Raw genomic sequence first — 25,169 nt, forward strand, 5'->3', positions numbered from 1 at the left:
CCAACACAAGGAAGCATGTGTGTTTACGTAGCCCATTCCCCACCTCGGCCATGCCTTGCCACTCACAGGTGTTTACAGACGGGGACACTGGAGCTCAGGGGTCTGCAGGGTGCTGCTGCTTATATGTCAGCAGGTCTTAACAGCACAGCTCTCGGCCTGCAGCTACTTGGGGTGGTGCCATCCCTTCTTCTAAGTGGACTCCTGAACTCTGAGCCAATGCCAGTGAGAGTTCTGCAACAGAAAGGGTAATTAGTTTTCGTTTCTTATTCCAACCAGCTGCGACTGGCTGTCTCCAGCTAGCTGCCTGGAGGGCTGGGTTGAGTAGGAGTCTGAGGTCCCTTCCAGAACCAGTAGGAAGAGGGTTGAGATCAATTTGCTGTTTCTGCCAATGGCATGGCCTTGCCACCCACAGAGCAGCCACTGGACTTTGCTATCCAAAGGACAGTTCCTCCAGTGACGTACCTTAGCTCCCCTCACAGATGGACAAAGCCGGTGATTTTCAAAAATGTTTACGTCACTGGAATTCTTCCTTCCAGTGAAATTTCACATGGAAACAGATCAAACCAAAGCTATTCTGGCCAACGAGAAGAGAGGGTTGGGAGTCTCTTCTACTTCCTGCCCTCCTTCCCAGTGGCAGCTCCTGAGCTGCCGCCATGGATCAGGGTTTGAAAACCACTGGGGGAGATGCTACTTCTGAAGAAGGCCAGGGACAGTCTGAGAGAATGACATTTGAACTGAGATCTGAGCAGAGCTGGAGGAAGGCCATTCTGGGCACGGGAACAGCCAGTGCAAACAAAGGCCCTGAGGTAGGGCAACCTTCACTGGCTTGAGCCAGAATGCTCTCTAGTATGGCCAGAGTGTAGGGAGGGTGGGAGTCAGGGTGATAAACAAGGTTGGCTAGGTAGGCGGGATGCACTCAGGTAAGGCCAGATGCGCAGGATACAGGAATTGTGTTCTGAGTGTGATAGAAGCTATTGGAGGGTTTTAAGCAGCAGAGAATCATAATCTGATTAATTTTTAAAATACCACTGGCTACTCTTTGAGGGCAAAAGTAGAAGGCAGTACTCCAGTGATCTGTTACAGTGGTCTGTGTGAGAAATGGTAGAAGCATGACTCAGAGGGTAGCAGCAAGCCTTTCAGAAGTTAGAGGCATAGTAAGTGTTGTCTCGAGCATGCCGTCTTACCGCAGGCACAGAGCCCTAGGACAAAGGGGCACTGAGATGAAAGGAGGGATGCTCTCCAGACCTAGTGGGGACCACTTTCTGTTTACTGTCTGCAGAAACCCTGTCCCTCCTTCAAGACTCTACTCCTGTGGGAAACCCTCCCCGACCCGGCATCATCATCTGTATCAGAGTGTAACTCTTACCAGTTGCTACTGGGTATTTATGACTCATGCTGTTCCCAGAGACTCCTAGACTTGGGAGGGAACCTTACAGTCCTCTACTCCAGCTCCCTGATTTTACAGATGAGGGACCCACCGTTCAGGGCTGATAACAAACTCAGGTCTCTTCACCCTCAGTCTGATACTATTTTCACTTCATCTTCAACTTTTCATTTATGCACGTCTCATATCCCTGCCTAGACTATAGGCCTTTTCAAAAAGCTTTTTATTTTAGATTCATTAAAGATTAATTCTTAGATTAATTAAAGATTCTTAAGGGCAGGGATCATGTCTTATTCTTTCTTTGATGTCCGTAGCATGTATCATAAAGCTTGACCCAAACATAGAAGTTCAACAAATATTTGCTGATTTGCTGTTCTGCATATTAGGGCACCCACAGCCACAGGAATGTCTCCCTTCTTCCCCGTCACCACAGTTACTATGCCACCAATGCCCCCTCCCCAAGACCTGACATTGCTTACCACCAGCCACCACTCCTACTGTCATGACTGCCCTGGCCAGGGTTATGCCTGGCACTGCTTACAGCAAGCATGTGGAACACGCAGCAGAACCCAGCTCCCAAAGGAAGGGTTGGGGGCAGAGTTCTTTTCATGTTGTTGTTACACCATGACTACAGTCAGTATTGGAGTCTGATTGGGATTAGACCCAAACCCCAATTCATAATGGGCGTTACTAAGAAGATATGACTATGCATTACTATTTATTCTAGTTCTTGGATCCTCACTTATGTATCAATAAATGCCCATGTGAAATACAATGACAGATCCTGAAGACTTAGCCCCAGAGGCCATGGTCTGCTCCTGCTGGGGAGAGCAGGACTTTATCTTTCCCATAGAGGGGATGCATACGGACTCTTTTCTGAGCAGAAGCCCCCTCATCTGCATCAGTAGCTCTCCCCAGGCTTGTGCCACTTGCACAGGGGACTGCTGAACTTTGGGTAAATGGAGTAGGTTGCAGTTCCCATGCTGTAATAGCTATTGCTGTCCTTTAATTAGACATCTTTTCCAGCAGAGCCATTTGAAATATTTTCCTAGAGGACCTGCCCCCTAACCTCAGCTAGTCAATGGGGAGGAGTTTTGAACGCCACACTCCCCAGTTTGCTACCAAACCACAGGCAGAGAGTTGTGTTCATCACACTAGACAGAAATCTGTCAGTCAGGGTCCTTGCCCATATGTCTCCCCTTTGTCCCCCTCTCTACGGGATTCAATCAATGTTTGTCAAAGCATATCTTTACGTAAACTGTCAGAATATGGTGCTGAGTAGGAATGGCACCGCGTTATTCATTCAGTCCCTTTATTGAGGATCTACTATGCACCTACATTTATCTATTTCTAATTATTAGCACACATTTTCAAATTTGAACTTCTATGTGGGGAGGTACATAAAAATATAAATTATTGGCTGGGTGTGGTGGCTCACATTTATAATCCTTATTAAGCCCAGCACTTTGGGAGGCCAAGGTGGGTGGATTGCTTGAGCCTAGGAATTCGAGACCAGCCTGGGAAACATGGTGAAACCCTGTCTCTACAAAAAATTAACTGGGCATGGTGGCACGCACCTGTAGTTCCAGCTACTAGGGAGGCTGAGTGGGAAGATCACTTGAGCCTTGGAGGCAGAGGTTGCAGTGAGCTATGATTGCACCACTGCACTGTAGTCTGGGCAACAGAATGAGAACGTGTCTCAAAAAATGTATATATTAAAAACATATAAATCCTTGCTCATAACAGAAAACAGTACCATATATGGAAATTAATCAAACCTCTTCCAAGTCTTCCCTCTTTGACACATGCAATTTCCGAGCAAGTTGTATCAATGGTCTACTTTAAAGGCCATCTCAAGTGGGAGCCATAAAGGTGTTTTCCCATCTATGGGAATATTGACAAGAGCTAACAGAAGGAATTTCAAAAGGTTCCACAGTCACAGAGCAACCAACAGGAAGTGAAGGCAGGAAGATTCCTCATCAACTCCATTAGTATAGCAGAACAGCAAGATGAATGTTATGAAGAAGTCGAGTCATTTTCTACTGGTACTTAGGTCCACCCAGACCTTATCCCTTCACTCCCCATTCATCAGCCACATCCTTTGTGTCTTGCCTGCCCTGCTGTGGAATATGCCATGAGAATCATGTATATCCAGCTTCATCAGCTACTGTCAGCTTGGGAAGACCACAGTTTCCTTGAGGTCGACCTCCTGTCTCAGAACAAATCACTGGACTTCACCAGCATAGCATGGTTTTTGATAAGAAGAAATTTCTCCATTTCTTTAAGTATCCTCTGTAGAAACAGTTTATATAAAGTCCTTGGGTGACCTCAATCCCATCCACAGCTTCAATTTATGAGATGATGACTCAGACCACATTTCTGGCTCAGAACTTTCTATCAGGCTCCAGATTCATGTTTCCAAATGCCTTGAACATCCCAAGGGTGGCTTGAACTTGAACTCACCTCACTGCCCCCCCTTTCTGTCCTAAATCTAAATTTTAGTAAATTATAGCATTACACATCCAATGATAGGTTCACAAACCAGCATCCACAGTAGGCGAGGCACGAGCAGGCTGGCTTTGGTCTGCTGGAATCTGGTTTATTAGAAACTAGTGCCAAGACACAGCTTCCTCTTACTCTCCCACCCCAGGCAATTGCTCTTGCCTTGGCTGTGTCCTGCAGGCTGCCTCATTCTCCTCTCCTGCCCCTGCTTCTACCCACCTGGAATCACTTCTCCAGGTCATACAAAGCACCTTTGCCCCACACAAGGATTCAAGCAGGCTGACCAACAGAAGTCATCCTGAGGAACTTGTAAAAACTATAGATTCCCATGCTGTTCCCCAAGACCTTCTGATTCAGGGAGTCTAGGTTGAGACCTAATCCACTCTGGGGACCATCAGAGAATTCAGTCTGAGCCCTAGTGCACAACATGAAAAAAACTATGATGTTCTGTAACTCCCACAAGTTTGGAGTACTGTTCTCACAAGCGTTGATGGCACTACACACACACATCACACACATGCACAAATGCATCCACACACATGCACAAAATACAAATGCACATACGTGTGACACAAGTGCACTTTAGTCATACTGTCACTGTGCCCAGATCACCTTCAGTTGTTTCTACAAATAATCATTGAGTAAACAATCATCCACTAAGCCATTTGGAGCTCCCAGCTCTGCTCCCACCTTGCCAGACTTCCCCCTTCTCCCTGATGACCACGGCAACCTCCTAACTGGTCTCCCTACCTCTGGGCCGCCCTCTACACTTCTGACTTAGTGGTCTTTGGAAATGCAGATTGAAGTCACCAAAGTGCCTTGACCCTACATAAAGGTCAAACTTCTCAGCTCTGAAAACAGTGCTTGCCCAGTATCTGGGGCTTCATTTGGTCTGCCCTCCCACAGCCACTCCTCAAGGCACCCTCACCATAGACATCTTCATATCTAAATCTTGCACATGTCCATACCTAAATATTTGTCCCCAGGTGGGATTATTTTCTTAAGGTGAAATTACTAGGACAAAGGTCTGAGTATTTTAAAAATCACTTTTCTGCAAGGAAACACCAGCTTACACTCCCCCTAGAGTCTATGGGATGGTCTATTTTACTGCCCCCTTACTAGTTTTGGAGATGATCTTAAAACAAACAAACAAACAAAAAAAACACAACAAAATAAAACAAAATCCTGCTGATTTAATAGATTATCATTATGCTTTTAATTTTCAATTCTTTTGTTATTGGTAGAATTGACCATTTTTCACACGTACTATCCATTTGTATTTCTTCCTCTGTGATCTGGGCTTTGGCCGATTAAGTTTTATCTTTCTCCAGTAAAAACTTGTTCCAAATCCTATAGCTCCAAAGTGTGGTCATTGAGCCAGCAGCATCAGCATGCCCCGAGAACTTCTTCAGGATGCAAATTCTCAGGCCCCCACCCCAGACCTCCTGAACCAGAAACTGTGGGTGTGGGGCTCAGTGATCTGCTTTGAGTCCTCCAAAACTACAAACGGCCCTAACCCATGCCGAGTGAGAGAGAAGGCATCTGGAACCTAGGTGTCAAACAAGGGAAACCCATGAAGTGACCCACTTTGCCTGGCACCAGTTGTAAACAGTACAGTGGATGAGACTGCAAGCTCTGGAACTAGCCTGCCTGAGTTTGTAACCTGACTCTGCCAGTTACTAGCTGTGTGATCTTAGGCAAATGACTTAAGCTCTCTGGGTGTCAATGTCCTCATCAGTAAAATGGGGATAATATAACCCACATCTTAGAGTTGTTTTATTAATTAAGGTTTCAATACATGCTACATACTTAGTGAGGCAGAGTCATTGTCTGGGGTAATTATACAACGTTTGTCGTCTCACGTCAGGGAACTCGAGGACACAGACACACAAGAAGTGGGTTTAGGACCGGAGGTTTAATAGGCAAAAGACAGAGAAAGGAGAATAGCTCTCTCTCTTGCAGAGAGAGAAGGGTGCCCAAGTGGGACTTCCAGTCTGTGGCGAAGTGCATAGGGTTTTATAGACCGACTTGAGGTGGCGGCGTCTGATTTACATAGGGCTCAAAGATTGGTTGGACCAGGTGTGACATTTACATAGGGCGCGATGAAGCTGGCCACCCCATCCTAATCTTTTCATTATGCAAATGGATTTTCTACCTGGCGGGCACCATCTTGTTTGCTCCTTACTGTTGATGTGGTTGACAAAGAAAAGGGAAGATGCAGCCACCGTGTTGAACATGCCTAGCCCCCAGGCAGCCTTTTCCTATTGGCACGGCTGCCGGTATGCACACGTGCAAGCTTCCAGCTTACTTATCTATGTCTGCAGCTCAATTTTACAGGCTGCTCATTTGCTCAAAGAAATGATTTGGGGGCTGCTTTTTATTAAAAGGAAAACCTTGCCGAGGACTTCTTTACCCTCACTATCTGCCTAAATAATTCATTTTTAACCACTATATCATTAGCACAGTTCCTAGCACATAGCACTTAATACTTATTTTAGGGTCAACTGTGGCCATTTAAATTATCACGAGCTCGTGAGCCTCATTCTTCCACTCTATATTTTCTTCCTTGTCTTCCAGGAAGCTTCTGGAAAAAATTAGGCTAGATCTTAAAGAAACAAGGCTCAATCTTAAAGAAACTTGGCTGTTAGAAAGCAAGAGTTTTAATAATAAATATAAAATTGAATGCACCTCCTTTTGTTCCTTCCCTATAAAAATGCTTTTCCTTTTTCTTTTTTTTTTGGGACAGTCTTCTCTGTCCAATCTCGGTCATGGCACCGCCTCCGGTTCACCATTCTCTTCCCGGGATTACAAGCGTGAGCCACCGCACCCGGCGCTTTTCCTTTTTCTTCCTTCCATTGACCCAGGTCAGCCTTCCCAAACTATACATCCTTCTTCTGCTCATTGCTCTCATATCAGTGGTTACATAAAGAACAGAAAACACAGCAAATGCAGAGGAAAGTTATTGAATTCATTTTAGGCACACCAAAACTTGTTGTATTAGTTTAAAATGAGTTTATAATTCTAAACCATTTTATATCATTCTACCTCTTATGCAGTTTTCTTATTAGAGACTGATATAAGTAATGTTTTTAAGAGGACGTCCCATCATCAATAAGTTTGTGAAATTCCACATAAAGTAGGGTAGATGAGTTACCTTAATATTAATGTAGATGATGCGTGTTCATGGGTGAGAAGTCATGAGCAGGATTCCCTGTCTTTTGACTCTGCCTCCCACTTTGTAAAGGATTTCATAGCGTTAGCATCCCAGAGAGAACACTTTGGGAAATGTCTTACAGGAAAAAGGAAAATATTTCCAGATTTTGGAAGAATTGTTGGTGAACAGATTAAAGGAAAACATAATTGTATGAGTAAGTTGTTATGTATAAGAAAGAGAAAAGATTGTTTTTCTCTTTAAAGAAGTAGCAAACAGGAGGTGTTTTCCATGTCTCCAAAGAAATACAATGAATTTATAATACTTTAGGAAAATGAACTGAATGCTCTTCTGCTCACTCTACCCCACACAAAATGCTCACGAGATATCTGTTAGTATCTTCCCAAAGGAGAGACTCCCCGAGTGTGTCCAAGACTGGGCCATTATTAGAGAGTGATGAAGTGATGATCCTTTAATACTGTTCTCCGCTACATGAGTATTTCCAGATATTGACCTTGGTGATAATCTGCTCTTACCTAGACTTCCCATTTTTCCTACTCAAGAAAACTGAAAATGTAATAGTATTAACTTTTCTCTTTCTCTCTCCCTCTCCTCTCCCCTTTCCTTCTCCATTTCCCCATCCTGTGTCTTTTCCCTTGTCCTCCAGGAACCTTCTGCATCATTTCACTGTGCACCTGTGTGGCCGGGATCAACTTTGAGCTGTCACGCTACCCACGCTACCTGTACGGACTCCCTGATGACATCAGCCATGGCTATGGCTGGTCCATGTTCTGTGCATGGGGGGGCCTGGGCCTCACACTCATCTCGGGATTCTTCTGTACCTTAGCCCCTTCTGTTCAACCTGTCCCGAGGACCAACTGCCCTAAATCCAGACCCGAGAATGGGACAGTGTGCTAAAAAACAAACCCATACATACATATATATATATATAAATATATATATAATATACATATATAAAACAAAACAAAACTAAATCAAGACCATGCCAGTGCCAAGATAGAGTTGAGTTGGCTCAGGCACCTGCATCTCGCCGGACTTTGTGTTGCCTCATCTCTGAGATGGGGAAAGTTTTTCCATCCTGTGGCTCTTCCATCAGTTCTTGACTTTTGGCTTCATGGTCTCTTGAAGACAGAGCAAACACCACCACTTGCGACCACATCTTGATCCCCATCACTGGCGAGGATGGGGTGGTGAAGGTACAGTGGCAAGGGTCTGAGGCAGCACAGATGTAGAGAAGGAAGTGCCACCCACCGGGCCAACGAGAGAGGACGCCACCCCAACCAGTCATATCACAGGGTAACAAAGCCCTTAGTTCCTAGAATGTAACCAAATCATTGAGGCCATTTTCAGAATCACTTCTTCTCCTGCTCTTCCTGTTCGCACTTCCTTCCCAGCCCACCAGCAACACGCAAGGAGTGGAAGAGAAAACAAACTGAGAAGGACGTTTTCTCTTTGCTGCCAAACTTTTGGACAATGTTTCATCGGTGGGAAGGGAAGAGAACATGCTGAGAGGCAAGATCTGCATCAATGAAAGGACGCTTCGGTGGATGCTCAGACAACCCAGTCTTACCTTCCAGCTGCCTTACACCCAGTGAAACAAGAGGCCACCCTGTCCCCAGCCGCACCTGCACTCCCTGGGCAGACTGGAGCCTTGGAGTCATGCTGTGATGTGTGTGTGTGGGTGTGTGTGCATGTGTACTTCCGGTGGTTTCCTTTTTTTCTTTTCTACCTTTTAAATGGAAATACTGCATTATGACTGTTGTCTCTCTATCACTGTAGTGGTTTCATGGCCCCAGATAGAGGCCCAGAGACCTAGAAATTGTCATGAGGGACAGGCCTATAAGGGTGCCAATTCTGCAGCTACAGATCCCTGGAGTGGTGTGTGTGTGTGCGTGTGTGTGGTGGATGTTTCTTGAGCGTGGGATTTTATTGTTTGTGTTGTGTTTTTTTAAAGTATTGTTTTTGGTATAGCTGAAATTTCCAGAGGGCAGAACCAAGAACAAAGCCACTGGGCCAGAGGACCCCCGTGGTTCTCCACATTACAGCTCTGGGACTCTGCATGATTTAGTCCTCTAATTTTGGAAGTTCAAGGCACAGCTGGGCACATAAGCCATGAGAGAAGAGGGGGAACACACGGTTCAGGAGAGAGAAGGAATGTTGCTCTGGTTGCTGTTGTACAAGAACATAAACCAACAAGACCTTCACTCCCCATTATAGAAGCTGTCCTTTGTCACTGGACATCTCCCCTTTCCCTAGGGGTGACCTCTGTACAAACGAAAGGAAGTGGGTCACATGCAGAGAGAGCACCTCCATTTCCCATGGGCTCAAGTTTGTATGATATTGTGTAAATTAATGCAGAACTCTTGACTCTTTCCATCCTCTTCCTTTCCCTCTTGATATTCAAGGCCATGAATCCCAAAATAATAGTCTTAGTGGCTAGCACCCAAACAGAGGTGGAATAAATCCACCCCAGTGTCTCGGGCTCATTTGAGCAAATTAGCACTGCAGGTGCTGGCAAGCAAAGTCAGCCAGAGAGTTGTGAATGCTGTAGCGGTGGGACTCTGCTGGAGTGGGCTGGAGCCGCTCACAGTCATCTCAGTGAGCCTGCTGGTGCCCAGCAGCCCTGGGGAGGCCAGGTGAGAATCCCTGAGCTGGCGCAGCCATGGTCAACTGTGTAGCAGAGAATCCCATTGTTTCATAAACAAATATGCTTTGGGAGCTTTGCCAGGCACTCAGCAGCCTTCCTTCCACTGCTGTGTGATCTGTTTCATTTACACGTCTTCCAACCCATCTTCCTACCACCCTCCTCCTTTTCTCACCTACTAACCACTTACCTTCTCTCTCTTCTATCTTCCACCCTCATCTGCTCCTTTGAACTGTGTATGTGTAATTCGTATCTGGATATGATATGACATCTGATGTGCATGAATGGGGTTGAATGTGGATCTCTCTGTATGTGTATCTCTCTGGTGCATTTTGTGTACGTTTGTGTCAGTACGCACCTGCACACAGGTGTGGGTGCACTACTCAAGACTTCCTTACTGGGGACGCTGGTCAGCTTCTGCAAAAGGTCTCGTGTGAGTTCCCTGTGTGTGGGTGTGCTGGGCGATAGGGTAAGTTGTGCAACGGGGAAAGTTGTTAGCTTCCAGTTGGGATTCTAAGGATTATTTTTAAAACAAAGGATTTATGCTATGAGAAGGGAAATAATTTTCAGGAAAACCCAGTTTTTCAATTGGGCATTTTATTTCTAATTTTCTTTGAAAAGTTAGATTTCTCCCTTAAGGGGAAGGGTATACTTGGGCTTAAGGAAAAGTGAAGAAAAGTATCTCAGATTGAGAGGCCTTGTGTCTTCCTTCCAAGTGTCCTGAAGGGGCTCTGCCGAGGAAGGGACAGACAGGCGTTCACGAGCATCCATTTGGGGGAGAGGGCTTGTCTGTGACCACACTGAAATTCCAGCTTTTTTCCAGTTGCAGGAGAGAGGGGAAAAATTCTAAATGGGGAAATTTGCTATGAACCATTTAAACTTTTTGTAAGTAACCATGTTTGAGGGTGCTGGCTCACAGACCTATCATTATGTATATCCTCTTTTTTAAAAAAAATCCCATACTTTCAATGAATAGATTATCTGCTCTATCCAATTATTGTCTTTGTGACAGACATTTAGCAAAGCTTACTGCATCCCTTTGAAACCTTGAGAGTTCCTGAAATGTTAGAAAGCTCCCAGGAAAGATGTAAACCTGGGCTCAACTCACCAGCCCAGAGCAGGGGTTTTGAGTGACTTCTTTGATAGTGGGGCCAGATAAGTATGAACACACTTTGGGATCTGATCCTGCTGGGAAGCAAAAGACGCCCAGCCACATGACCAGGATAGAGGCCCCTTTCAGAGGGCAAGTCCTGGCCAACGGGAGGACATCTCAGGTGACCTTGATCCCTCTAGCATAAAGGCTTGACCACAGATTAAAACATGTGACTCCAACCAGTTACGGAAGCTTTCTGGCTGTGAGGTAGCTGAGGGAGATGAGGAGGAGGAAGAGAGGAGCCTTGACTTGTGAGGCTCTGTAGGTCAGACTCTGCTAACTCCAAATCAAAGTAGAACCCAACCTTATGAGGGCATTTAGGGTCAATGACCTCACTAAAGTCACCAGCCGCAACCCCAGGTCAAGTTCAAACTTCTTACTGGCATATGAACATGTATGTGCTTTGAGCTCCATGCAAGTCAACCTTGCGCCTGGGGCCCATTGCAACTTTTATTTCCTTCCCTACTCTACTACCTTGAGATTCAGGAAAGTGAGGTATTCCACCTAGAGAGAGGTCCCATATCTTTTTCTCCTTGTTTTGGGAGTTATGGTTTCTTCTTCTGTTTCCATTTCCTCTCTCTCCACTCACTCCTACTTTCCTCCTGCATCAACTTTGGTCAATTGACATAGATAAGTGATTCATCTGTAGAGAGTCTCCTAGACTCCAAGCAGCCCCCTTCCTTGTTCATTGTGGCGGTAGGTTTTATAAGGAGGTCTGTGGCTCCCTGGCATCAAAATATGAAAAATAAAATCTGTGCCTGTTCCAGCTTCAATCCTCCTCCAAGCCTTAGCTTTTCAACAACCCTACCCTTTCAACTTCAGGGATCATGGAGTCACAGAGACTGGACAACTCCTCCAAATCTAGACGAAGACTTTCTTAAGTGCCCTGAGTCCAGGTGCATATCTTCCCATCAGGGATGAGTGGTCCCACCTAGCAATGCTTGCCTCTCCTGTGACAAGAGGGAAGGATATCCCAAGACTCTGAGACTGGGCCCTATATCTCAATATTCATCCACACTCATGAGAAGATGCTGGAAATGAATGCAATGTATGTAGCTGTCTTGATTTAGTGGGAGGATGTGCTGCTTAGGTCTCCAAAGATGCCCACCTGGGTCAAATTCAGAATAATGAACTCAGGTACATCACCCAGAGGCATTTAGAATGGACTCTCTCTTCACCTGGATTATGCGCTGAGTGTTAACTGATTTTTCAAATATCTGGGGGAAGGAGTGGGAAGAGATACACTCTGGTCATCCTTTGGTGTGGTTTGTGGGGGATACTTGGTTGATTCTTGTAGTTAAAGTGAAGTTGCTCTTCTGAAAATGTTCCCTCTCTTCAGGGGACTTACCCATCCCAGGGGACACAGCCAGCCCTTTCCAGGGAAATACGATGTTTCTGAGTGAGAGGTGATTTCAGTGCAGATAGAAAGAGCTGGTGCACACTAGCAGGGTTGCCTTCCATGCCATCTTCCAGCTGGTGTGGGATAGACTAAGGGGGCAGATTTTTAAGAACCCCACCAGAGTTGACATACACAGATGATTCTGGTGTCTGTCTCTCAAAGCTCTCAATGTCTGGGGCTGTGTTTGCCCTCTTTTCATTGATGCTGCCATGATGCAAAATGTTTCTTAAACATTATTCCTAGTTCTTAGAATATGTGATTACTAAGTATTGGATTTCTTTCCTGAATAATACCTGCTCATTGTAGAAAATAAGAAAAATAAAATACGAAAAAGACTACAAGATTTTTCATAATCCAGTCACTCTGAGGCATCTACCGTGGGCCCAATCCAAATGGTCATGACCTCAAAACTTCCCCCAATGAGTGCTTGTCTCTGGGTTGGCAGCTGGGGCCATGTGAGCAGTGTACAGCCACAGAACCACACTGGTCTGCATTGAGTTGACCCTGTGTTCCTGGCAGCAAGAGTGCAGGGCCCTGAGCCCCCAGAGATAGCAAAGAGGCCTAAAAGTTTAATGCCAGACCTTAGGGGCAGGATGGAGCAGGGCTGAAAGATTTCTATTCAGGGCTGTCTGCCTGCTTTCCTTCCTTTCTTCCTTCCTTCCTTTTCTTTCCTTTTTTTTTTGTCAGATGCCATCTCAATCTAATCATAGATGTAAGAATGCGGAAGCCAGAGTAACTCACTCATTAAGCTACACTTGTATAACAGTTACTGTAAATTTCACTACAGCTCTGCACTGAAATGATTTGTGACTCTGGGCACTGTGTCTTCTCCATACTTGAACTTCCTCATCTACAAAATGAGGATAAGTGATAACACCTTACCTCATGGTATATTAAGGGTGACAAAGAAATTGCAAAGTGATTTGCAAACATGACGTGTCATATGAGTTATGTGTGTTCTAATTATCCCTCAGAAGACCCCCCGCTGGAATGGAATTCTCACATCAAGTGTCTGTGCCTCGCTGCTGAAGGATAACCCAGAGTGCAAGGTCATCTTTGTTGCTGGACAGGGCTGGACCTGTCCCACTTAAGCACACTTAAAGGATTCTATTCTTCATTCAGGTCCTTCAGAGAAATTGGCTCCTTATTTTACTTTACCTGCTCCTAGACTTCCTTTTGTCTAGAGCCAGTTTTGCAAAGGGCACATTTATCCATCTCAGTTATTCCCAGAGGTGACAGAATGAGTAAACCATATGGGGCAAATAGCATATATGAGCTAAACCAGTTAACTGTTAACCAAGGCACATGGTCAATGCCTTAGTATTTTTTTTTTAATTCTCCTAACATTATTTCTAGCTGTACATTCCCAAAAGGATGGGTGGAAGCAAATCAGATTCTGAAAGATTTCAATGATCTTTCAAGTTTAGGATGAGACCAAGTCTCAAGGAGCTGGGATCTTTCTTTTGTCAGTTGCTGAAGCCAGTAGCTTCATCAAAAACATATGAATTCATATAAGGAAGCCCTTTGGATGGTACATTCACTAAGACGTGTCTGGGTGTGATCCTGTTTGGGAAAAACAGAATCCTAAGTTCTAAACAAGAAAAGAACGCCCTTCCCAAAGAGTCCGCACACTTTCTGCTTTGCAATGGATCAAGTGTCTGTGTGAGGGTGAGACTTCCTCCAAGGGAAGGGAAGCCATTGCTCTCTGTAGATAGAGCCCAGCCGGTAACAGGGGAGCCACCCAACTGCAGGGGGGTGTATGTTCAGGTGTGAAAAACAGAAAACTGGGTCTAAACATGAAGAGTTGCATAGCATTAGTTCGAAGAAGCTGGCATCTCTTTGGCAAACACCAACCGCAGCAAATGCAACTCCTTCACTTCATTCCCAAGGACCAGGTGTTGCTCCTTAAGGAACTCTGTATCCCTCTCTCCTCTCCAGAACCCCATTATTCCCACTGGCTGAGCTTTTCCTTTCCTTTCCGGGTCACCCATAGACCCTCTCCAGTCTGTCTGTACCAGTGCGTCTGTGTTGTGAGTGTGATGAAGCCTTTCCTGTGAAGAGCTTTCACGAACTCATTCTCATACTCCTTCCCCATTTCCACCCATGGTGTGACTGTTTTGCTATTCAAGACTATCTGTAAAAATGTACAAATAAAAGTGAAAACTGAAAATAAAGGGGAGGGAGATTGAGATTAAACAAATGCAATGATGTAGCCCTTAGTTTTCTGAGGACTTATGTGGACGGCCCTAAAATCCTGACTTAGGGTGGGATTTGAAGGCAGGGATACCATTGACACAGGAGGTTTTTTTCTGGTTATTTCTCTCACAGTCACCAGTGTCTGCTTAGAACTCTGTGTTCTAAAGGTTTTTCCCTGTAAAGTAGAATGTACTTCCCCCCAAATAAAAGTAAATCAGCAATGTTTGAAGGGTCATGGCAAGGGTCATGACAAAGACCTGACTCTGGGGTGGCATGAGTGGCCCTGTCACCGGCTCACTCGGGGCCTTGGGGGAGTCTCGTTACCTCACCTTGTCTCCACGTCTTCTCAGCCAAATGGGGATCAGGGGCTTCCAGGGCTCTGGGGGTGCCCAGTCCCCTTGTGTATTTTGCTGCTATTTTTAGAGAGACTTTGAGCCCTTGCCAGTGTGTGCTTACTGCATGGAGGTAAATTAGGAGACGTTTTCTCTCTGCTACTCCTGGCCCCTGCTTTCACCCCTCAGAAAGTGACCTTGAGCTAACAGCCAGTTTGCACTCAGAGTCCAGAGCCTTCTACCTACCTTTTCATTCTCAGATTCCTTTTCCCACCCGCTTTGACGATCTCATTTTACTATCTGTCTCTACTGACTGAGCTTTGCTGCACTGGGCTGGGGTAGGAGACAGAGCATCCAAGGAGATGATGCGTGAATTGCTTTGTAATTTGTGACTCACCATATAAATGTGGCTTGCAGTGTCAGAAGCAGGGAGTCTGGATGAAGGTTGCTACCAAATAAGAATGAAGATGGCGGAGGCAGTGGTGGCGTGGAGGCAGTAGGCAGAAGATGTGGGTTGGGAGCAGAGGTAAGATGAAGGGAGCTTTGGGAAGGAGAGATGGCAGAATCACCAGAAAATCCTCAGCAAGGCAGCAGAGAAGGATCCTCAAAGCAGTAACCCTGAAGTAATAGGAAGTAGGAAAGAGGAGCAGGGATTAGGTAAATCTGCAGCATAAACAGCTGTCTCCCTGCAGGACTGAGAAGACCAGCTGCCCTGGAGAGGGGAGGCACATCGAGCTTGGCCAGTGACCCAACCCATGATTAGAGGCACCTTCAATCCCAACTTTCCTCTCCTCTGCTGGGTCACAGTGATGGAACCAGCTTCAGGAAGGTAGTATAGACCAGCGTCATCCAATGGAACCATGATCCAAGCCACATATGCAATTTAAAATATTCTAGTAGCCACATTTTTTAAAGTCCAAAGAAACAGCTAAAATCGGTGAAATTAATTTTCAGACTACATTTTAACCTAACATATCAAAAATAGTATCACTTCAGCATGGAATCAATATAAAAATTACTGGGATATTTTACATTCTTTTTTCCAAATGAAGTCTTCAAAATCCAATGTGATTTTCCTCTTAGAAAACATCTCAATTTGGCCCAGCCCTATTTCCAGTGTTCAATAGCCACACCTGACTACTGGTTGCTGTATAGGGCAGCACAGACTTAGGTTCTTCATTAGGAGACTGATGGGGTGGTCCTCCCTGGTGGGTCACTCACTGCCATAGCTCTTGTCATAGCTGATGAAGGCAGGAGTGAGTCTTATTGTGTTGGCCTAGAGTAGAAAGCACAGAGCTATGTCGAGGCTGCTGTCTCAGCCTCTGGAAGTTCTGCTTCACCGTCACCTGCTTAGTAAGAGGAGATGACCACTCCTGTGGACTGCATGTCCCATTGCCCCCAGAGGGTGTCGGCGCTGCCCCAGGCATGTCCCTGATGACCTGTCCAAGTCCTAGAGGCCAAAGCAGGCCATATTCTTCAGCTGCAGGAATGTCAGCTACTGCCCCCCACCCCTTAATCTGATCCCTTTATCATATAGTGGGGAAGGGGCAGGCAGGCCTTCTCTCTGTCAAGAACAAAGATCTCTACAACATTTCGTCATCTGGGCCAGTCACCTGCTAAGATCATCTCACCAATATTTGGAGCTGTTTTCTGAATCCCTTAATTTTCTTAAATATTTATCTTAAAGTCAAATGCTAAAAAGGAGATACCCTGGGAAGGGCAGTGGCCACAGGCAAACTGGGTCTCCTAGGAGGTGGCGGTGCTGGTGACAAGTTCTACTTGCACTGGGACTCAACCCACCATTGCCTACCTCTCTTCCCTGCCTGGAGACCTTCCTTATGATTGAAGAAACCTCTTTCGTTTGCAAAAAAGATAAGTATCGAGATCTTAATGGAGAGAACAGAATAAAATGCAAGGTGCCAACTCCTGGGTATTCTCAAAGCATTTCAGAGGTCAGTATGACAAGGTTTGATTGATTTAAAATATTACATTCTGAACCCTGTGTTACTGAGCAAAAATGATTTGGTGAGTATGTTTTCTATATGGTCATTAGACAGGGACCATAACCGATAAAACTCTCAAATGCCTGGAGTGTTTATGGCCCACCAGATTATTGCTCAGTCAAGATAAATTTATTTACCTTTATTTTAATTTGCATAATGCTTTCTGATTGGTCAGACAAAGAGTGGTGTGTACTGCAGGATTCTAACAATGCCTCTGCCCTTGGAGGTAGCATTTCCTGTGGTTATTGGTGCTAAAATAAGATAAAATATTATGTTAATTTGTTCTGATATGATGTGAATAAATGTATTGTTTAATCTAAACAAGAATGCTACATCTTATCAGATCTATTGTACTGTCTGTTCCTTCTCATAATTAATTAATTACAAGAAAGGTGATTCAAACCAGATCTTGAAACTATTGTGATATTCTGAGAGGTAAATTTAACAGGGAAGTGGGAGGGGGGATGAAAAGGGAAATTGCCAGGTTCCTGTGACTTTGAAAGGACTGAGGAAGCAGAGAGCATTTGGGGACTTCACTGAAACTGACTGCATCTTGCAATTTTCTTTTTCGAATTGGCAGAAATATTGTATTTCCATCGATTGAAGAAAAACAAGTGTCTGGTAATTAAATGACTTGTTCATGGAAAAAATAAAAATAAATAATCTGTCAGTTGTGGAATGTAAACTGATTAAACAATTAAATAAAGAAGATTATGTTGTGTGTTTTAAAGGATTGTGTCTGCTTACGGGTAGGGAGCACGATGGGGGTGGGTGGAGGCTGCAGTGTTTGATGGTGAAGGGTATTTTTCCCTCGGGTTCTGTAAAGAAAAAAAGTACAATTATTATGTAGATAACCAGCTGAAAACTTGAGTCCAGAAGAAAATAGATAGCAAACATTTCAATCATGTGAAGGCCAAAGTACATGCTTTGCACGTTGGGTGAAAGAAGAAAAAATGGAGAGGGATTCAGAAGAGAAAAAGAGGGAAACTGTTGTTTTTTTTCCTATTACTGGCATTAATAACTCTTTTTAAAAGACTTTATGAGATGCTGGAATGACTAATTACATTCTAACCCCTCAACCTGTTTCCCAGTTTCCAGTGAAGAGAGAAATTTCTCTCCTGGTCTTCATCAGCTTTGTCCCTAACTTTGAGTCACAGTTCCTTTCCACCCATCTACCTCTTCAAAGGTTTGGGCTCACAGCTGGGTGGGAGGCTAGGGGAGGAGGGAAATGGACTGGAGAGGCAAATGCTCTGTAAAGGGTGGTGTATGTCAGCCAGCATTTACAGTGAAAGAGACTGGCTGTGTCTGATATAAGTGGGAAAGTAATTTACTGACGAGACATGGGTAGCTGGAAGGCTGTAGGAAGGAAGGCAAAAAGAAACGTGTGGCTGAGCAGCCAGAATTGCATCTCATGCTGATCTGGACCCTGCAGTCACTGCTGCTGGACTCTGGGCACCACAGCTCGCCCGGCTGCTGCTACTGCCCTGAGGCTGTATGGCGCTGTTTCTGCCGCCACCTCCACCAGGATGAATCCCCAGGGCCCTTCTTCTCTCAGGCAGTAGCTCCGGTGTCAGAATCCCACATGGGTGCGCCATCTAAGGAGACTGAGAAAACGGGTTTAGAACCTTTTAATCTCTCTTGAGGGATGAGCCCTGCCTCCCACCAAGATGCATGGAATAGACAATTCCCCAAACCTAGACCTGGGCAGCCCAAAAGAAGAAATGTCCATTAGAGGTGGGATGGCTGAAGGAGAGGAAGGTTACCTGAATGAGAGGTATATTGCTGCATCTCCGTGTGGTAGATCTCAAAGGTGGCCAAGTGGCTGTGACATAAACCATGACAGTGATTAGTGTCGTGGCTAGTAGCCTCTGTGGAAAGATGGGCACAGTGCTGGGCCTTGCACAAGAAGACCTGTGTGGATTTACTCTGATACAGAGTAATGTCAGCTGTGGAACTTTTTTAAAAGGGGCATCCTGGAGGTAACAGAGACAGTAAAGCATTTCAAAAGTAAGTGCAGGTGAGGGCAGGTGGCTTAGAGAATAGATGAGGGGAGGGTTTTAAAAGCGGAAAAGAACTTGAAGAAATGGGAGAGCCCCACCCCACCTTGGCAGCAATGTCCCTTAGAAGAGAGAAAGAATGGAAATACCACTGATCTTAAGAAGTGAGCAAGACATTCCACCCTTGCACCTTCCAGGGAAAACAAGTGGAATTAAAGAGTGTCTGCCCCAGCCCCGGCAGGGGCGAGTAGGATGGGGAAGACATTCTCACCAGATCCTGGGACTTCTATGCTGCAGCATCGTAACCTGAGGGGTGGATGCAGCTGCCAGCAGCTCTTTGAGGCAGAAGGCCCCGATGCTCTGTGGACAGCCTCAGGTAAGCCACAGGAGACATTCTGTTCTCCTTTTTCCAATGCAGCACCACTTTGATTTCCATGTCTCAAATGAATTATGCAGCCCACAGAGTTTAGCAGAGACCTGGGTTTGTGGGAAACACACCTACTCCTCCTCACCTTAGCTTCAGAGCCTCTGGGCACAGATGTTCCTAGTGAGAGCTGTTAAATAATTGCAGACAGGCAGTTCCAAGAGCCACAACCAAGCCCCCAAAATAACCAGGGTGGTTCATAGAGGGCAGTCTCCTCCAGGAAGCCTTCCTCCCTGAACACCCACCTGGGCGAAGAGCTCTTTCCCTAACCCTGTGGCAGCATGCTGTGTCTCTTGTGGTGCTTAGCACCTCTGGATGAAAGTATTGCTTTCCTTGGGATCCTCGCAGGCACTAAGCTGTCTTGAAGCACAGGGATTCTGACTTACTCATCTTGGTATCCCAACAACAAGCAGCATCTGGTGAGCAGTAAGTGCTCAACAGGTGCTTCTGGGCTGAACCAAACTAAACGCTTCCCCCATCCACCTCCACAAGTGGATTCTTAATGCCTGGTATTAAATTCTTCTTTAGAGGTCCCCAAGACCACCCTCGGATTCCATGATTTGTCTGAAGGACTGACAGAACTCAGAAGAGCTACTATACACAGGGTTATGGTTTATTACACAGGAAAGATACAGATTACAATTAGCAAAGGTAAAAGGCACATAGGACAGGGTTCGGGGAGACCGGACGCAAGCGTCCAGTTGTCCCCTCCAGTGGATTTCAACAGACAGCACTTAATTCTCCCAGCAATACTGTGAGACAACATGGAAGAAGCATTGGCAATCGGGAAGCTCACCTAGCCTTGATGTCCAGGGATGTGTGTGTGTGTGTGTGTGTGTGTGTGTGTGTGTGTGTGTGTTTGCGGGGGGCGGTTGAGGGGGGTGTTAGTCACCTAGGCATGAAGTACCTATGTGGCTAACCTTAGTTACTTGGTCTCCAGCCCTGTCAGAGGTCAAACTGATGACCCATGGCCAAGGTCTCCACCATAAGTCACATTGTTAGCATCAACTATGTAGCATGACCCAAGGTACAGCAGGTGAACAAAGGCATTCTCATCAGGCAAGGTATTCTAAATGATCTATGGAGGTAATTTAGAAGTGACCTATCTCCAGCAGCCAAAGGCCAGAGCTCCCTTGGGATGGGCAGAGTTGGGGTAACCCAAGCCCAGAGCTGAGTCAACCCTCTACTACACACTGTGCTATGTGGTGAGTCAGAGCAAACAAAACACACTTCCTGTCCACATGAGAGTGCCTTTCAGGTATCCTATATTCCTTCTCTTTCCCTCTACAGACAAATCCAGCCATGGCCCTCTTTCTCCCGGAAGACCATTATGTCTAGCCATCTCCTTTCTCTCTGCTTCTTCTCAGGCAGCTCCATGCGCCCTTCATAAGAGGCTGGGGACAGGGGGATGAGGGTGGAAAGAGCACAGTACTTGAATCTTTAAGCAGGTCTGGATTCAAGTCCTTCCCCATATAAATTGTGCCACTTGGCCTCCTCAAACTGTGTCTTGTAAAAGCGGGTATTCCAACACCTCTGTCCCATACCACTTTAGAAAATGGAAGAGTTAGCAAATATGAGAGTGCTGGCCCAGAATCATTATTCAGTAACTGTTAGCCTCCCTTCACCTCCTATGCACAGTTTGTCCTTTTTCTTTGTTAAGCAGATTCTATATCTCGCCCTTCTTCCTTTTTTTTTTTTTTTGAGATGGAGTCTCACTCTGTTGCCCAGGCTGGAGTGCAGTAGCACGATCTCAGCTCACTGCAAGCTCCGCCTCCCGAGTTTAAGTGATTCTCCTGTCTTAGCTTCCCGAGTAGCTGGGATTCCAGGTGTCCACCATCACGCCTGGCTAATTTTTGTATTCTTAGTAGAGGCGGGGTTTTACCATGTTGGCCAGGCTGGTCTCAAACTCCCGAACTCAGGTGATCCATGCACCTCGGCCTCCCAAAGTCCTGGGATTACAGGCATGAGCCACCATGCCCAGCCTAAGAAGTATTTTTGAATTGAAACCTGTCCAGTGTTTAGTGTCCCACACGTACCCCACTCACCATACCCAAAGCTGACAGCAAATGTACAGTGGATATATTAATATTTTAAGTGAAAACACATTTATTGTATTCAATCACTGTTTAGTCTTTGCAACCATCCTATATAGGTATACAGCGATGTGTAATAAAATCATGCTTTGAAATATTTTTAATTCAGGAGAGGAGAAAATCTGGGATTGAAAATACTCATTCCCCCTGCAGAACTTCCCTTGCTAGGAGTGATAGAAATGTTCTAGAATCTTGCTACTCCTCCACGGGTGGTTCTCGGACCAGGAGCATCGGTATCACTTGGGATCTTGCCAAAAATGCAAAATCTTAGGTCCAACCTCAGATCTACTGAATCGAAGTCTTCATTTTAACATGGTCCCCAAAGGATTTGTGTACACTGATCTGGAACATTCATTTACCTAGGTGTGCTTTGAAAGATTGCTTCAACACTTCTGCTAGGTTTTTGTTTTTCTTTGTTTGTTTGTTTGTTTTTGAGATAGAGCCTTGCTCTGTCGCCCAGGCTGGAGTGCTGTGGCTTGATCTTGGCTCACTGCAACCTTGACCTCCAGGGTTCAAGTGATTCTCCTGCCTCAGCCTCCTGAGTAGCTGGGACTACAGGGGCACACCACTATGCCTGGCTAATTTTTGTATTTTTAGTAGAGACGGGATTTCACTATGTTTGCCAGGCTTGTCTCAAACTCCTGACCTCAGGTGATCCACCCGCCTTGGCCTCCCAAAGTGCTTGGATTACAGACATGAGCCGGGCTCAGCTGCTAGTATATTTTATCTAGAATAATGATCACATAGGACTTCAAAAGACAATGAAAAAAAAATAATCAGTCTGAGGTTTCAAAGCCACACCAGAAAAAGCATCAATTTAAACTAATGTCCATAGAAAAACCCTTCCTGCTGGGTCTAACTCTGGTTTCTAGGGTAAGTACCAGGGGAACAAGGCCTAATGAGCAGGTGTCAGGGAGGCATTGACTCTGTAGTAGCCTCAGAGCAGGTGTGCATAAGACCACATGGGTTTGTTTCAATCACCACGGGAGAGCAGGCTTGGGTAGTCCCAGGAAAGGAGCTTGCTTTTGCCTCTTCCTGAGAAAGCCTGGACCATGTGACCAAGTAGATCTGAAGGATGAGGGAACTGGAAGCCATCATCTTCATTGTCACCTCTCTTGTGTTCTTTGTAGGCTAGATTGCAAAGATTTCATTCGTGACAGTTTAACTCGTGGTTACACGCAAGGACTGTGGAGTCAGACCACTTGAGCTGAAACTTGGCACCACCTGCTAGTGTTGTAACTTTGGGCAAGATATTTAGCCTCTGTGTGCCTCGCTTTCCTCCTCAACGAGTGGGGATAATAAAATAATACTTGCCTGACAACATTGTTGTGAGGATACAATGAGTTAATCTCAGCCACATGCTTAAAACAGTGCTTGGCATATTAGTAGATACCATATAAGTATTTATTATTAAATAGCTTAAAATGTCAATGGCCTGTGCAAAGTCCCACTGGCTAATGAGGTGATGTGACTCTGCAGCTGCACCTTAAAGCAGATCCTTCATAAACAATATCAGTGGGAAAGGATTTTCTGTGGAATAGCACTTTGAAGTCGATGATGGTGCAGGTCATCTGGAGGTAGTGGGGAGGGCCTTTCTCCATGTCTGGTGGCATCACTGGCTGGGCCTGGAGCTACCCACGTCAGGGTGTGATGCCACTGATTGGGTTGCAGCCCCTGTGGTGATAATATCCACAGTTCTAACCCCTGTCCGGTGGCTGGGACTGCAGTTAGACTCCCTCTACATTCACAATGTACTTCAATCTCTCAGTTGTGTTAGGGGACCAATAAAGAACCCTGCTTTAGCTTGTATGTTCATTGCAGCACTATTCGCAGTAGCAAAGATATGGAAGCAACCTACGTGTCCATCAACAGATGATTAGATAAACAGAATGTGGTGGTGTATATACCCAATGGAATACTATTCAGCCATAAAAAGAATGAACTCATACTTTCATAACAACATGGATGGAACTGGAGGCCGTCATCTTAAGTGAAACAAGTCAGATGCAGAAAGACAAACACCATGTGTTGTCACCTATAAGTGGGAGTTAAATAATGTGTACACGTGGACATAGAATGCAGAATGATAGACAACGGAGATCCAGAAAGGTGAGAGGGTGGGAGGAGAGTGAATGATGAGAAATTACTTAATGGGTACAATGTACATTATTCGGGTAATGGATACCCTAAAAGCCCTGACTTCACGGCTAATCAATGCATGTAACAATATTACACTTGTACCCCACAAATTTACACAAATTTTTTAAAAAAGCCCTGCTTCAGGACCCTGTCTGCCCCCAGTGAGGTGGCAATGACTGCGAAACGAGTCTTTCATATACCTTCAGAGTCCATCTCGTGTTGTCACTGAGGTTTGGAACAAGGGATTACCTAGGGTGGGGGACTCCTCAGCTTTTCCTCCCTTGGTTCCCTATACCACTCTTTAAATTTTGTCAATGTGCTATACAGGGTTAAGACTAAATAAGTAATTCTCCCCCTCCATGGCCTTTAATCTACAAGAAAAAAATGCAAAAAGAACCAACACTACTTATAAGTAGAATTGTTTTTTTGAGCACATATTTTGTGTCAGGCACAGTCCTGGGTCATGGGGATGGAGCATTGACCAGAACAAACCAATCTTTACCCTGAAGTTGCTGACAGTGTCATGTGGGGTAGGGAGAGACCGGTAATGAAATAAGTAGCAGTCAATATCGTAATACCTTATCTGGAAAAAAAGACAAATCAGGGAAAAGGAATGGAGGTGCTAAGTGTGGTTTTAAATAGGGACAGATGACATTCTGATAACAACCAGAAGGAGTTGAGGGTATGGGGAAAGATCTGCACTCTAGGGACACAGATGCTGTGGTCCCTGGGTCAGACTTTAGGAACACAAGCAGAGGGAGGAGGAATGGGGAAGAGCAACAGAGCCCATTCCAAGGCAAATGTTCGCTGCAACTTCATGCCAACATGCTGTTTACACAAACTGTGGGACTCAAATTGGGGTTTTCACCACACTGTGATGCTGCTGAGCCATTTTTTACTCTTTTCTTCCTTGTAGCTCAGCTTCTTAGTAAGAGACGGACCTACCAAGGGACGTGCAGTTTCCTTTGGCTCCTTTCAGCCCTGAAAGTGAACCACTGAGACTGGTACTCAAGTATATTTTTGAATGGAATTAGCCTATCTGGCACAGTAAATCCCAGTCCACCAAAGGTCTTCTGCCCTCTGTATTAACACGTGTTCTCCATCCGCGACAATGGAATTCCATCATTGTGTACTTCAGGAATCATGAATCATTTTAGTGGCTTAAAAGACTTTGAGCCAGGCACAGTGGCTCACACCTGTAATCTCAGCACTTTGGGAGGCCGAGGCAGGCAGATCACTTGAGGTCAGGAGTTCAAGACCAGCCTGGCCAACATAGTGAAACCCCGTCTCTACTAAAAAATACAAAAGTTAGCCTGGTGTGGTGGCGCATGTCTGTAGTCCCAGCTACTCAGGAGGCTGAGGCAGGAGAATCGCTTGAACCTGGGAGGCAGAGGTTGCAGTGAGCCAAGATGGCGCCACTGCACTCCAGCCTGGGTGATTAGAGTAAGACTCCGTCTCAAAAAAAAAAAAAAAAAAAAAAAATTGTGGACTTCACGACCTCCCTTGCTCACAAGGATTATCTCTGCTTGAGAAGAAAAAGGAAACATTTCAAAAAATGTAAAAATATAAACGTTCAATTAAGACAAACTTTTCTTGTTCTGCGTGCTCCTTCCCCGCAGTGGCATCTTTGGAGTTGGTTTTCTTAATCTTTTCAGCAGTATCCAAATTCCTTGGGTGTTTACCACCATAACTGGTGGTTTTAATAACCTGATAAATGCTCTAAAATTGTAG

The 25,169-nt window shown here is 45.3% G+C and overlaps 1 protein-coding gene across 1 annotated transcript in view; it reads left to right on the forward strand.

Annotated features, from left to right (window-relative positions):
- TMEM178B (transmembrane protein 178B) overlaps nucleotides 1–17,501 on the forward strand; it is a 422,945-nt gene extending 405,444 nt beyond the window's left edge. Inside the window, exon 4 of the mRNA XM_032761962.2 lies at nucleotides 7,705–17,501. Coding sequence (XP_032617853.1) covers nucleotides 7,705–7,955 — 251 coding nt within the window. The 3' untranslated portion in view covers nucleotides 7,956–17,501. The remainder of the gene's footprint in view (nucleotides 1–7,704) is intronic.
- The last annotated feature ends 7,668 nt before the right edge of the window (nucleotides 17,502–25,169 follow it).

The sequence above is a fragment of the Hylobates moloch genome, unplaced genomic scaffold (assembly GCF_009828535.3).
Source record: "Hylobates moloch isolate HMO894 unplaced genomic scaffold, HMol_V3 SCAFFOLD_1, whole genome shotgun sequence".
Classification (NCBI taxonomy): domain Eukaryota; kingdom Metazoa; phylum Chordata; class Mammalia; order Primates; family Hylobatidae; genus Hylobates; species Hylobates moloch.